At 49.0% G+C, this 13,589-nt stretch overlaps 1 protein-coding gene across 1 annotated transcript; it reads right to left on the reverse strand.

The window, feature by feature from the left end:
- Positions 1 to 1,530: 1,530 nt before the first annotated feature.
- Positions 1,531 to 13,064, reverse strand: CTSE (cathepsin E). The gene is made up of 9 exons (XM_032878091.1): positions 12,956 to 13,064; positions 11,942 to 12,098; positions 11,273 to 11,390; positions 10,186 to 10,304; positions 8,059 to 8,258; positions 6,106 to 6,228; positions 4,797 to 4,938; positions 4,617 to 4,715; positions 1,531 to 1,700 (listed from the first exon to the last, which is right to left on the reverse strand). The coding sequence occupies exons 1-9, from the start codon at positions 13,024 to 13,026 to the stop codon at positions 1,536 to 1,538; spliced, it is 1,194 nt and encodes a 397-aa protein (XP_032733982.1). The 5' UTR covers positions 13,027 to 13,064; the 3' UTR covers positions 1,531 to 1,535.
- Positions 13,065 to 13,589: the final 525 nt, after the last annotated feature.

Below are 13,589 nucleotides of genomic sequence, written 5' to 3' on the forward strand. Positions count from 1 at the left end.
CAAAAAGCAAGAGCAAAAGGAAGGAAAAGAAAGTCATGTTGTTCCTGGTGACAATAGATCCCTCCAGAATAGATCCCACCATCCCACCGGGATGCAACTTGGACCTGGATTTACCATGTCAGCTCCCTCAGGATGGGCCCTGTGGCCCCATAGGAGAAAAGGGTTCATTCAGAGCCCCTCTCTCCCCGTACTCTCTCCTTGCGCATTCTGAAATATTTTCATTTACAACAAACTTAAGAGCACACAACCAGGAACCAGGATTCCTTGGGAATCCTGGAACATCTTTTCATATTGGGGTCAAGTCAAAAGTTCACAGAAACTACCTTGAAGGGGCACCTTCTGGCTAAATGTGGGGTGCTTTGAATATTGAAAAGACTACAGTAAATTGAAACACACTTACTTTTCTGAAAGCTGGTAAATAAAGGGAAAAAGCCAAGTAAGCTTGCCTTTCCTGTATGAACTATACCTAATAGTAAGCAAATAGTTGATGAACACATTTTTTTTTTTAACAGAACAACTCTGGCAAAAAACAAACAAACAAACAAACAAACAAACAAACAAAAACCCAAAAAACCCAGGAGAAAAAAATAGAATTAGGAAAAAAATCTCTTGTTTTGCAGCCCTAATGACAGCATGGATCTCGGCAGTGATAATTAGTGGTTGCTGAAATCTTTGGGTGAAATGCTGAAGGAAATTGGTCGAAGGAAATTGGTCCTGGATGGATGAGTGAGCCCAAGAGCTCCCGAACCCACTCATCAGTCCTAACCTTGCGAGTAAAGAGGCTCCAGGCATGAACTGCCTCCTGATGGGCTGCTAGGAAATGTGCCCAGCACCGTGGATGAAATATTATTGCCACAACACCAGGCTCTAGAGCTCACTGCCATTTTGTAGGCAAGATGGACTCAGAGAACCACATCGCCGGACATCTCAGGCTTTCAACCTGCAAAATTCAGAATGCAGTCGACTAGAGACAGTTCAAACTTGAATTTTACTTGCATCCCGATACACACAAGTCACCAATAAACATCACCCAATGTTTTCCAGACAATGGGGAACATCTGAACACCGATTGCCTATTTAAGAGTATTACAAGGATTTATGGATAAATCTTGGATGGGAGGATTTATGATGGGATGCCAGGAATTTGCTTCAGGATAATGCAGGCAGGTGGGCTGGGGAAAGGAGGGGTGGCAGGTACTGATAAAACAGGCCTGTCCACGTGCAGGTCATCTCTGTGTATAATCTCTGCTTGTGTACATGTCTGGAGATTTCCAAAAGGAAATGTTAGCAACAATAAAAAGTATGGGCATACAACTTAATGTTTCTATCATGATGGTGGTGGAGGTGGGTGCACGCGGGTGTGTGTGTGTGTGTATGTTCATATGCTCTTTGTGGACCTAATTCAAGTTTCAGCTCTAGAACTGTAGCTTCCTGAAAATGACTTTTTGACCACTGTGAAGGGTGCCCCAACCTAACGGGCGTAGCTGGATTTCCAAGGGGTGTCGGGCAGGCAGGCACAGACAAAAGGCTGTGATTTAGGGGACTGCCGGGGCCAGCCCAACGCGGTTATTCCCACGATCAAAGACTGAGTAAAACTGCCGAATGAAGACATCTCCCAGGATCCAGAGGGGCCCAGCGGGAGGCTGGATGTCAAGCCCTTGAAAGCCACTGCTGCAGAACTCCATTCCATCCACAAAGTCCTGGGGTGGGAAAGAAGGTGTAAGTGACGTAGAGGGAGAAAAGGGAAGTACGAGGGCTGTACTGTGTGGTAGTGGTGGTGACTATACCAAATGGCCTTGGACAGTCATAGTGTTGGCTCGTTTTGATCTTCTTCCCGCTCTACACCCCTCCACTTGTTTGTTCAGCAAAGTGTGTGCATAGTCTTGTATATGTGGATCTGGGCTCCTAAGTTCTACAATTCTGAGAATTGTTCACCTCTCATACATGCCCCCTCCCTCCCACTTTACAACTGGAAAAAGTGAAACCTTGTTGCATGACTGCAAGAGCAAAAGGGATGGCTTTAAAAGGTCTTGGCTTAAATTCTGGTTTCTTTAGTTTCTAGTGAAGCCCAACTTCGTTTTTTAAGGAGAGAAATTACACAGCTGTTTTCTTGATGTTCTGGGGAAGAACAAGGCAGGTAGACATCCAGTGTCCTGTGGAAAGAGTGTTACTTCCCCCAAATTTACTTTTCAGTTTGGCGAAGACTTGGGGTCTACTAGGCAGGTGTGGTCTTTCCAACAACTGTTTGAGATTTGAGGTTGCTGATGAGTGTCTGGGAAGTTTACAGAGGGCTTAACGCGCCTTCTGGAGAGGAAGGGGATGACCACGAAATGCTGTTACAGGATCCTTGGCTGACTGAGGGGGCTCTGATTGAAATCTGCTGGCAGGAAAGGACAAGGGCACCACTCTGGGCAATGGGAAGGAAGTGCGGTGGGCAGGGACTCACATAGGGTGCAGGTGGGAGAGTATGGGGGTAATGGGGGGGCCAGTGGATATATAGGCTGATGAGCTTGGCACAACTAGCGTCTAGCTTGTCCCCAGTGTGGTGTTCATAGTGGCATCTCCAGAATCCCTTTGTCGGAGAAGCTTAGGGAGTTTGACATGAAGCTGTGTTTTAAAGCAAAAATTTGTTTTCTTAGTATGCAATTGCTGGATCATAGGGTAGTCCTATCTGAGGACCCTCCATACTGTTTTCTAGAGTGGCTGCACCAGTTTGCAATCCCATCATCAGGGCAAGAGTGTTCCCTTTTCTCCACATCCTCTCCAATACCTGTTGTTTCTTGCCTTGTTGATTTTAGCCACTCTGGTATGTGTGAGGTAACATCTCATTGTAGTTTTGATTTGCATTTCCCTGATGATCCGTGATGTTGAGCATCTTTTCATGTGTCTGTTGGCCAGCTGGACGTCTTCTTTGAAGAAATGTCTACTTGTGCCTCTTGCCCATTTTTATTTGAATTATTTGGTTTTTGGGTGTTGAGTTTTATAAGTTCTTTATGTATTTTGGATACTAACCCTTTATTGGATACATCATTTGCAAATATTTTCTCCCATTCTGTAGACTGCCTTTTAGTTTTATTGATTGTTTCCTTCACCATGCAGAAAATTTTTACATTGATGAGTTTCCAATAGTTTATTTTTGGGTTTTTTTTTCCCCCTTTGCCTCAGGAGACGTATCTAGAAAGAAGTTGCTGTGGCCAGTGTTAAAGAGGTTATTGTCTGTGTTCTCTTCTAGGATTTTTATGCAACTGCACTACTAAGTATTTATCCAAAGCATACAAAAATACTAATTCAAAGAGATACATGCCCCCCGATGTTTACAGCAGCATTTTCCACAATAGACAATAGCCAAGTTGCAGAAATAGCCCAAGTGTCCACAGACTGATGAATGGATAAAGAAAATGTGGGATATATATATATATATAATATATATATATATACATATATATATAGATGAATATTACTCAGTCATAAAAAGAATGATGTCTTGCCATTTGCGATGTTGTGGATGGAGCTAGAGGGTATAGTGCCAAGCGAAGCCAGTCAGAGAAAGACAATTATGATATGATCACATTCACTTGTGGAATTTAAGAAAGAAAACAAATGAGCAAAGAGGAAAGGAGAGAGAGAGAGGTGAACTAAGAAACAGACTCTTAACTACGGAGAACAAACTGATGGTTACCAGAGGGGAGTTGGGTGGGGGGGATGGGTGAGCCAGGTGATGAGGATGAAGGCGGGCACTTGTGTTGACTACTGGGTGGTATGGAAATGGTGAGCCGCCATATTGTACGCCTGGAACTAATATTGCCCTGTATGTCAACTAACTGGCATTTAAATAAAAACTTTAAAAGAACATTTGTTTTCACTTGCACTGTTTATGCTTGGCGGCTTGGGGAAGGGGTTAATGGAGATCAAGGTGTGGCGGGGTAGTTAAGTCCTTAAAGTCCTCTACACCTTAGTACCTCCATTCTGATGCAATCACCCTGGGGCTGTGGGTGACTCTCCAGTAAAGTCAGCCTGTTGAGTGTCACCAAAGGACCGCATGTGAAATTGAAAATCTGGGCCAACTGTGGTGTGAAGCCATTACAGTTTTCCCCCAGGAATTCCCTTTCTGGGGAATTCTACCTCACCTTACAAACTTAGGAATCTACTGCAATGAAAAACACTTTCTTGTCTGAGGAGAATGTTCATCTGAACGCGATTACAACCTCATTCTGTCCCTCCTTCCCAAGTAGCTCGTATCTTGAGCCTCCTAACTTTCTGGGATTCGATATCCTCATCCACAGAATGGGATAATAATATCCAATCCTACTGGGTGTTTGAGGGACTAAACTTTTGTCCGTTGTAAAGTCTACAATCCTGTCAGAAAACGTCACTAAATGACTTGTCCAAGGTTTGCTCCTGCTTTGTGGCAGGACGGGAACTGAGAGAGAACCAGCCTGGCCATCACCTTTCCACCACAGACAGCTCTGTCCTTTCTGGAGGGAACGCCCCTTCAGTGCAGGAGAAGATGGGAGGGGGGCTCGGCGATGCAGCCTGAGTGCAGGCGACTGAAAAGAGGAAGTGGTGGGCTGGTGGGGGAGGCCTTATGACTTGCAGAATGAGGAAACAGTTCTTACCAGCAGGGTATAGGCGGTTGGTTGGAGGGTGTAGGAGACGCCACTGATGGTGAAGGTGACATCCGGCATGACGTTGAGGTTGGCACACTCCACCCCATACTAAAACACAACACAGAGGATCCATTTAGAGGCCTTCCCCCTCTCCCGCTCCCGCCTCTTCCCTACCCAGCAGGCACAGACTTCTCCATCCATGGGTTCTGCCCCAATGGCCTTCTGCAGCTGCTTGATTTTGTCTGAGGGGCCTGTGATGAGGGAAGTCCCCGTGTCCACGATGGCCTGGCAGCCTTCAGAGCAGAACATCACCGTACCTCCCACCTGGATTCTGAGGACAAAAGAAATGTCATCAGCCAACCCCTCACCCCGTCTCCACCCCATCAGTCCCCCTTCCCCTTGGCCCTGGAGTTCCCCAGGCTCCCCAGCGGCTCTCACCCTCTGCCGGGCTCTCAAACATACAGTAATGATACCCAGTCTGATGGTCTCACCCATCAATATTTGTCAGTTTTTCTGTGACTGAGATCATTTATACATTTACTTTCAGACCCCGTACACATACACACACACACAATATGAAAATTTCACGAAATAGGGCTTAACCTTAGTATGTGAAGTGCACTCTGATATCTTCTATTTTATTCCATCTCATTAAAAATGTACGTCATGATGCCCTAAAATGAGACCATGACCCATAAGTGGGTTAGCCCCGCTGGCTTGAAAAACCCTCAGCAGACAGTGAGCCCTGAGGCTTTCCGCTGTTCTGTCCCTCGTGGCTAGCACAGGCTCTCACCTCACAGAAATGTGTCCTTGGCAGAATTGAACCGTGAATTATATTGCTTTAAATTCCTGCATTATCTGACACAGGGCTTGGTATGTGACGGGCATCTGGTCCCACGTCCCTGATTGCTCCATGCCGCCCCCCACCCACACACAATGTCTGCATGTATGTAGGTCAAGGTCCAGCCCGGGTCACCTCCTCCGGGAAACCCCTGCTTGAGAAGAATAGGAGCTGTCCCGCCCCGTCTGCTGGGCCACTTTGGTGGTCTTTCAGACCACTGACCACCGTCTATTTCACAATGGTAGTGGGGCGTGTGTGTGTGTGTGTATGATCTTCCAGACATACATCGTGGAGGCGAAATCTGAGTCCGGTTCACTCCTGCACCCCGTGTCACCCACCCCTGGTCCTGTGTATGAATTAATGTGAAATAAGCCTCAGGTAATTGGCGGAGGGTTTGTATCTATTGTGTTGACTTGAGGGTGCAGCATGTGGACCAGAAGGGAAGCTGAGACGTGGTACTGCATGCCTATTGCCCTGGCAACCGCGACCCCCTCCTGCACCTCCACATTTCCAGCCTCACGCGGCGAGCGCCCCACCCCCCAGCTCCTCTCCTGGGGACCAGCACGCTGATTCAGGTCAACTCACTGAACCCGATTTGCCTTGTGCCTGTCTTGAGTTCTTGCCTCATACCGTAACTACGTTGGGGAGAATACTCACGCATCCAGGGCAATCTGCCAGTAGCCTTGCTTGGTGACAGGGACCCAGTTCAGATTCCCAGAAAAATGGGAGTGGTCATAGCCTCCGAAAATGAGTTCGCTCCCCGCACCACCTTCTGGGTCACTACACGGAAAGAAAGGCAGATCATCGGGGAAGGACCGCTGGGATATCGTAGGAACAAGCTGGTCGCCTACCTCAAGCATCTAGACAAGCAGAAATATCAGCCCGGGCTTTGAGATCAGGGCTCCTGATTACTGCAAGTTGATTAATCTGGGCCTTTTTGAGCAAAAGGATGGAAGTATAGAAATAGCTCTGCCTGATCGTTTGTGAACGTCTTCACGCTTTTTTGATAAAAGAGCAAGGGAGGAAGTAGATGGGGACAGCTGCTCAGTCATGCAGAATCGAGGCTAGGACCCCTGGGGTGTGCACACACCACGTGACTTATGTGCCGCTCCCCCCAAAAGCCTTTTCCCCTAAGTATCTTCCCCACTCTTGTTTTGATGGTGCCTGGAGTTTCTGTATGACTCATCCCAGAGTCCCAAGGTAAGGAAGCCTTAATGGGAATGCAACATGACTTACTAGAACTGGAAAATTTATTTACTTTCCTTGGTGCTGCTTTTTCAGACTATAATCTGGCACCTAACAGGATTCTGGGAAAATAGGACATGAAACTGATTCATTTTTAGGAGGAAAAGGTTCCGAAAAATACAAAACTCAGGGCGCTGCGAGGCTCCGTGGTAAAGGGTAAAGGAACCAGGTATTGCAGGCATCATAGGAAAGCAGATTTAGGGAGATGCGGGTAAGGACTCCCGTTTGTTGGCGGCCTTTGTGCCGGGCCCTGGGTGGAGAATTTTACCTGCTTCATCCTATTTATTTCGTACATCAACCTCGTGTCCATCTGAGGAACCTGAGACTCGGGGCTTCAGTCCAGGTCAGCCAGACTGCAAAGGCTTTGCTCTTTCCCATCCTCCCCCATCTTTCCCGGATGGAAGGGAGCAGGAAACTGCAGGGGGGTGGCAGAGGGGTCTGGGCAAGCTGCCCTCTTGCTCCCAGGTCTGCCCGGGCTGGGCCCAACTTCAGCCATGCAGTTTAATAAAGGAAATTCAAGACTCTCCGCGTGGAAGTGGAGAACAAGGGACAGGGGCTTATGAGAAAACAGGGTGAGCTGAGGCCAGATCACACAGGGGAGGAGTCGGAAAGGTCAGAAATCTCGGTCCTACGTAGGGATGAAGGTGAGATGATCCTTTCAGGATCCCAGGCAGGAGTGGCCACAATCCTTTAATGAACTTCTCATTAAACAGCAACTTCCTATTCCTCCTCCCCCCACACCTGGCAACCACCATTCTCCTGTCTCTGTGAATGTGAGACTCCGGATAGCCTCCTGTAAGTGAAATCAAGCGGTATTTGTCCTCTTGTGACTGGCTCGTTTCACTTACGGTCCTCACGGTTCATCCTCTGGTAGCTTGTGGTAGAATTTCCTTCCTTTTTCAGGCTGAATAATAGTCTATATTAAATAAATTCTGCATCTTATTATGCCCTTAACAACACATTATTTTATCATCAGCTTCCTTTTGAATTTTTTCTGCCTCCTCCCATCGGAAACCAGCTTCCCGAGGGCAGGGACTGGCTTCCTGGTCTCACGGTGCTCCCGCTGCCTGGCACCGTGGTCGGCACGTAATAGGGACTTGATAAATACTTATTCACTGCACAAACGAAGAGCCAACCCCAGAGATTCCTCCCACTGGCTCAGTGCACTACAGTCTACAAAGTAAGGCAAGCCCCGTTTCTTCAATGCCCAGAGAGGGTAAGCCCAAGGTCATGCAGCTGGTACTAGGTGAAGCAAGGGACCCATGCCAGGTGTCTGACTGCTAAGGCTGATGCTCCCGTGGCTGCACCATGTTATCAACCTGGGGTTGTCACTGACCTTCACCTTGGTGGGCTTGACGGGCCTACCTGCTCATGTACACGGAAAACATGGGTATATCCACCAGGTTCTGCGCCATCATGTTGTCGAACACTGGGGTCACCCCTCCCACAGCCAAGGAGGGGTAGCCCAGGCCCAGAATGCCATCAAACTCTGCGTTCACAAAGGTCTGGCCGGGCTCCGTGACACTCTCTCCAAATTGCTGGTCGACCACCACCAGTCCTTCCACCTGACGGGAGAGCGCCCGAAAGAAAACTGCACGGGACGTCTCTGGCACAGAGTCTCAGATTCCCGGATTCTCCCTCTGGTCTGAAGCGAATTCTTCCCCCACCCAGCTTCCCTGATTACATGAACCCAGTGGTTTCACCACGTTCCCACACCCTCAATGTTCTTTATGTAAACTTTCTTTTTTTTTAAATTGAAGTTTAGGGGCACCTGGGTGCCTCAGTGGGTTAAGCCTCTGCCTGCGGCTCGGGCCGTGATCTCAGGGTCCTGGGATCGAGCCCCGCATCGGGCTCTCTGCTCAGTGGGGAGTCTGCGTCCCCCCACTCTCTGCCTCTCTCTGTGTACTTGTGATCTCAATCTCTCAAGTAAATAAAATCTTTTTTTAAAAAATGGAAGTTTAATGCAGAAATCCTAAGTGTACAGTTCGGTGAGTTTTCACAAACCTGCCCTGGTCAGCGAGCTCCCAGACCAGAAGCCGCTTCAGGCACGCTGCTAATTGGTTGTACTTTTCCTCAAAAACACCCGTCTGCTGGCTTCCAGGTACTATGTTGTAATCTCGTTCACTGTCAGTATCCCATGGTGGGAATACACTGTCATTATCCATTCTACCACTGCTGGGAATTTGGGTTGTTTCCTGTCTAGACTATGGCTAACAGTGCTGCCTGGACATGTCCTCTGGTGGACACGCACGCAGACCTCTGTTGGACATATCCATGCCTAGAGGTAAAAAAAACATCTACAGTGTATTGGAAGTTTGATAACGTGTGAGGTCAGAGTCAAGATTTTTTTTTAACTTTAATTTTAGTTTAATTTAACTATGTGGCTATCCAAAGGACCTTGCACGTATTTAATAAATACATTCTTATTTCCTCCCCTGCAGCTTTCATGGTCAACAGAATTCAGAGTAGTTTCTGAATTTTCCATCTTGTTCCTTTTGTCCATTGGCTTATCTTGTGCCAATACCACACTGCCTCAATTACTACAGCTTTAAAGTAGGCCTTGATATTTGTAGTGTTTGTTCTCCTTCATCTAGATTGTCTTGGTGTATTACGTATCCACATACATTTTAGAATTAGCTCATCAATTTCTAGTAAAAATCGCTATTGTTCTGACTGAGGTGACATTAAACATATAGGTGGATTTGAAAATATTTGACTTGTCTATAATACTGGGTCATGAAATACTGAGTCATTTTCAATTTATGTAGGCCTTCCTTAATTTCACTCACTAATGTTTTGCAGTTTTTAGAGTGAAGATCTTGCACATTTTTTTTGTTAAGTTTACTTGTAGGTATTTGATGTTTCTGATGTAATCACAAATGTCTCTGAAATCTATTTTCCATTTGTTTTTCCTGATATTCAGAAATAGAAATGATTTTGTTAATCTAGTATTCAGCAATTTTGCTAAATAATTATTAAACCCAAAGGGTCTGTACATATTTTTGGACTTTTTACATATAGCATCTTGTCATATGTGAATAATGACAATATAGTTTCTTCCTTTACAATCTTAATGCCCCTAGTTTCTGTTTTCTTGCCTTACTGCACTGAGAGCATCTTTGACTCATTCTTCTTTTCTTCTTCTCCTTCTTCATTCTTCTCTCTCTTTCTTCCCTCTAATTCCTTCCTCTCCTTCCTTCCTCTCCTTCCTCCTTCTTGCCTTAACTCATTCCCTGTGCACCGTTTCTCTGTGGAATTCGTCCGTGCTGCCACTCTAGAACCCAGCACCCTGAGCAGACTGGCCCGCTGCCATGATCTCAAGCAGGAAGGGCTACTCCTGCCTGGCCGGGCTTCTCCCTTTCCCTGGAAGCCAGTTCCTTGTTTCCACCTCTTCCTGAGGCTGATCTGAATGTGTTCCCCTAATGGCTCTGAAGAATATTCTGTTTCCCAAGCTTCTGTACAAAAGAGAAGAGATGAAGGAATTGTACTCACATTGACTCGGTCAGCTCCGAGGATTCCAGACAAGCTCCCGGTCCCATACTGAATGGAGAAATGACTCCCCAGTGTGCTGTACGTGCTGGACTGGGAAGGGTAGAACCTGGTGTGTGTCTCTGGGAAAGCAAGGATGCTGCTGTTGCCTGGGCTGCCAGCTCACTCCCTTCTTCCTGCCCTGATACCCCACAGATGCAAGCTCTCTTCCCTCAACTCCCAAGATGGAGTGGAGGCCTCTAGAAAGGCTGGCTATGGCCCACCTTAGTGAGTTACTTGTAGGCCACATGTGGTGGCCTAATCAGGGACCAACTAGTCATCTCTGGGCAAACATGACCACCCACAGTGACCTCATAAGGCACACCAAGGTAAGTGTCCTGTATCAGATGCCAGCAGAAGTCTCTTTCGACTAGTGTGGTTCCAAGCCTGGCATTCAAAAGAAACCCAGGGGTAAACAAACCCCATTCCAGGCAACGACTCTCAACTCCTTGCTTAGCCCGCAGACACCTAATCCTGAGGTTTTCCGAGACATCGTGTCTCTAGAACTTACCCAGAACAGACTCGGGCATCTCTTTTTAGCTCTACCCTTTGCTAACAAAGATGCCTGAGTTACCTCTGGGGCAATGAACCCACCCCTATATTGTGCCCCATCAGTCGCACCTCCGATATCCTGGGATGGGCCACCAAACCCTCTTGAAGCAGGTGAATAGGCAGCCTTGGAACCCAGCCCACCTACCCGCCCAGAAACAGCCATTTGAATGGAACTCTCCCTACCCCTAACATTGTTTTGGGTGTTCCAAAGAGAGTGAGTCATTGTGTGTTCAAAGATTTGAACTGAGTTTGTATTTTCAGTGGCTGAGTTTTCTCCTATTAATTCTGGTCTGTATGAAAGTTGCTAGCTTGGCTAGCAGTCAAATTTTAGCTCTCTCCCTGGCCCAGCACTGTTTCTACCATAGGCACTCCCAGGGCAGACTCGAGGTGGAGAGGGGAAGGTGGTGTGCCATGCACCAGTTTCTGGAAGTCAAGGTGCCCTCCCCCAGAGTGCCAGACCCCAGCTGCCATTCCGTGCTTACTGCAGGGCCCCACTTACTGCAGGCTGGGCTGGTGCAGTACACAGAGGGGACCCAGAGGTTGGAGGAGCCAGTGTCGAAGATGACTGTGAAGTTTTGCGGTGGAGAGCCCACGGAGATGGTGCCGAAGTATTCCATCTACACGGGAGGGAGGGAAGGGAGCAGAGGGTGGGGGGTGGGAAAGGGGAAGGTGCTCACCAGGGAGCCTTGGGAGAGCTTTCTGGGACCAAAGCCTGGGTTAGCGTGGACTGGAGCTTACAGAGCCTGGGGAGTGGCAACAGAAGGTAGAAAGAGCAGACACAGGGGAAATCAAGTCTCCTGTACTTCTTTAGCTCTCATTTGCTTTACTTCTCTTAATTGCTTTGTGAGCAAGACAGAGGACTTGTAATGCCTTTGTTCTACAATCAGGGAGCGAAAGCTTGTGAAAGTTAAATCATTTGGCCAAGGACACAGAGCAGGACCCTTCTGTTTGGGAGACCTTTTCTTCTGCAGAGAGCTCTGCCCATTTGGATGCATGGGGGCTTACTCGGTCATGTCCACGGGGACCCAGGGGATCGGTCCCTATGGGTTATCCTAGAAGAGAAATCCTCCCTGGCCTTCAGTGTCGCTGACCGACACTGGCCATGCCCAGAGGCCAAGCCATCCTCCCCTCTCCCCCTTCCCAACCCCCTGCCCCAGGAGTGCCTCACATCCAAGTAGTTGATGAGGGGCTCGCTGGCATCCTGGTTCATCGTGCAGGACTCAGTGAACTGGATCATATCCAAATTCTGGGATTTCCAGAACTCAGAGAGCTGGCCCCGTGCCCGCAGCTTCTTCCGGAGGGACTGTCGCCTCCTGAGGGGCACCCTGAGGACAGAGCCCGTGTGAGACACAGGTGCAGCTCTGCCTCAGACCCTCCCCTCTCCCCACCCCATTCTTCCAGAGGTAAACTGGGAAATTACACAGGAGGAGATCTGCAAGGCAGCAGAGTTGCCAGAATTGGCCACAGTTTGGCCAGAATTCGTGCCCTCTCTGCCCCCGGCCTATTAGTCTTGTCTCTGCTCCTTAAGAGTCCTAGAACCGGGGCGCCTGGGTGGCTCAGTGGGTTAGGCCTCTGCCTTCGGCTCAGGTCATGATCCCAGGGTCCTAGGATCGAGCCCCGCATCGGGCTCTCTGCTCAGCGGGGAGCCTGCTTCCTCCTCTCTCTCTGCCTGCCTTTCTGCCTACTTGTGATCTCTGTCAGATAAATAAATAAAATCTTTAAAAAAAAAAAGAGTCTTAGAACCTTAGACTTGAAGTGGCCCTCCCTCTCAGAGATGAGCTCTTTGAGGTCATCTAGGAAAATGGTCCGCAGTTGTGTGTGAACCTCATAAAGGATTGATTTAAAGGGAGAGAAAGACTCCTGGGGGCAGCCACAGTCATTCCCTCGGGGACATGCTCGGTCCTCCGAGCCCCCAACCACAGCTGCAGGCTCCCGTTTTCCACTAGTGTGAGAAGCTCCCTTGGGCTTGGCCAGGGAGTTCTGTCAGAGGTCGGGGCAGAGGGATGGTTTGTCATGGGCTGGAGGTCAAGGCCAACACAAGAAGGCCGCTTTCCCCAGCCCTTCGTTCTCCTCTTTATTTCCCCGTCAGCTTTCCTCTCCCAGGGCAGCCCTAAGCTCGAGGGCAGGCAGCGGTGCCCGCTGGATGGGGTCTGAGGACAGGGTGCTGGGGACGTGGCCTCACCTGTGGAGCCGCTGTTGAGCCAGCCCCAAGTCCAAGAGCACCAGCAGCAAAAGAACGAGTGTCTTCCTCATGGGCCCTGCCGGCAGCTTCTTCCTTGCTCTGCTGCAGCCTTCCCTGGTCCCTCTCCTTTCCTCTCTCCCGCAAGCCAGCGGGGACGAATCACCCCAACTCTCGGATCTGATCTGCCCTGCCCAGCCCAGCCTGAGGACCCAATGATAAGGCCTCTTGCGTCAATGGCCAGGCCCAGAACAAACAGAGCGAGCATGACCGGGCGTTTCCCTTCCTCCCCTCAGCCCCCCTTTCCCTCCTGCAGGGGCAGGTGCGCGGGCTTCGTGGGTCTGGGGTGGGGCTTGAGGGTCTGCGCACCCTCTAAGAGAAGGACGGCGGCGCAAGTTCAACTTCTCCCAGAAGTTTGGGTGCTCTCTCCTGGCCCCTAGAAACCCTGTGATTATGACTTGAGAGAGCTCTGTGCCCGGACACCGGGTCCCCTCCGCTCACGTGTCACCACGAGTGGTCTGGCTGAGGACTCCTGTGGGGTTGGAAGCGCGGTCGTCACCTGTGGGACAGGTTCTAACTCAAGAATACCATCAATCAGGTTGTTTTCCCTCGTCTCTCCGAATTCCCTCAGGAGCCT

This window comes from Lontra canadensis, unplaced genomic scaffold (genome assembly GCF_010015895.1).
Source record: "Lontra canadensis isolate GAN:19392208 unplaced genomic scaffold, GSC_riverotter_1.0 scaffold63, whole genome shotgun sequence".
NCBI lineage: Eukaryota > Metazoa > Chordata > Mammalia > Carnivora > Mustelidae > Lontra > Lontra canadensis.

Coding starts and splice junctions, on each gene's coding strand:
- CTSE (XM_032878091.1), bottom strand. CDS start 13,026: ATGAGGAAGACACTCGTTCTTTTGCTGCTGGTGCTCTTGGACTTGGGG. Junction 11,391..11,941: donor CCCTCATCAACTACTTGGAT/GTGAGGCACTCC, acceptor CCTCCCGTGTAG/ATGGAATACTTCGGCACCAT. Junction 4,716..4,796: donor CAGAACCCATGGATGGAGAA/GTCTGTGCCTGC, acceptor GTTGTGTTTTAG/TATGGGGTGGAGTGTGCCAA.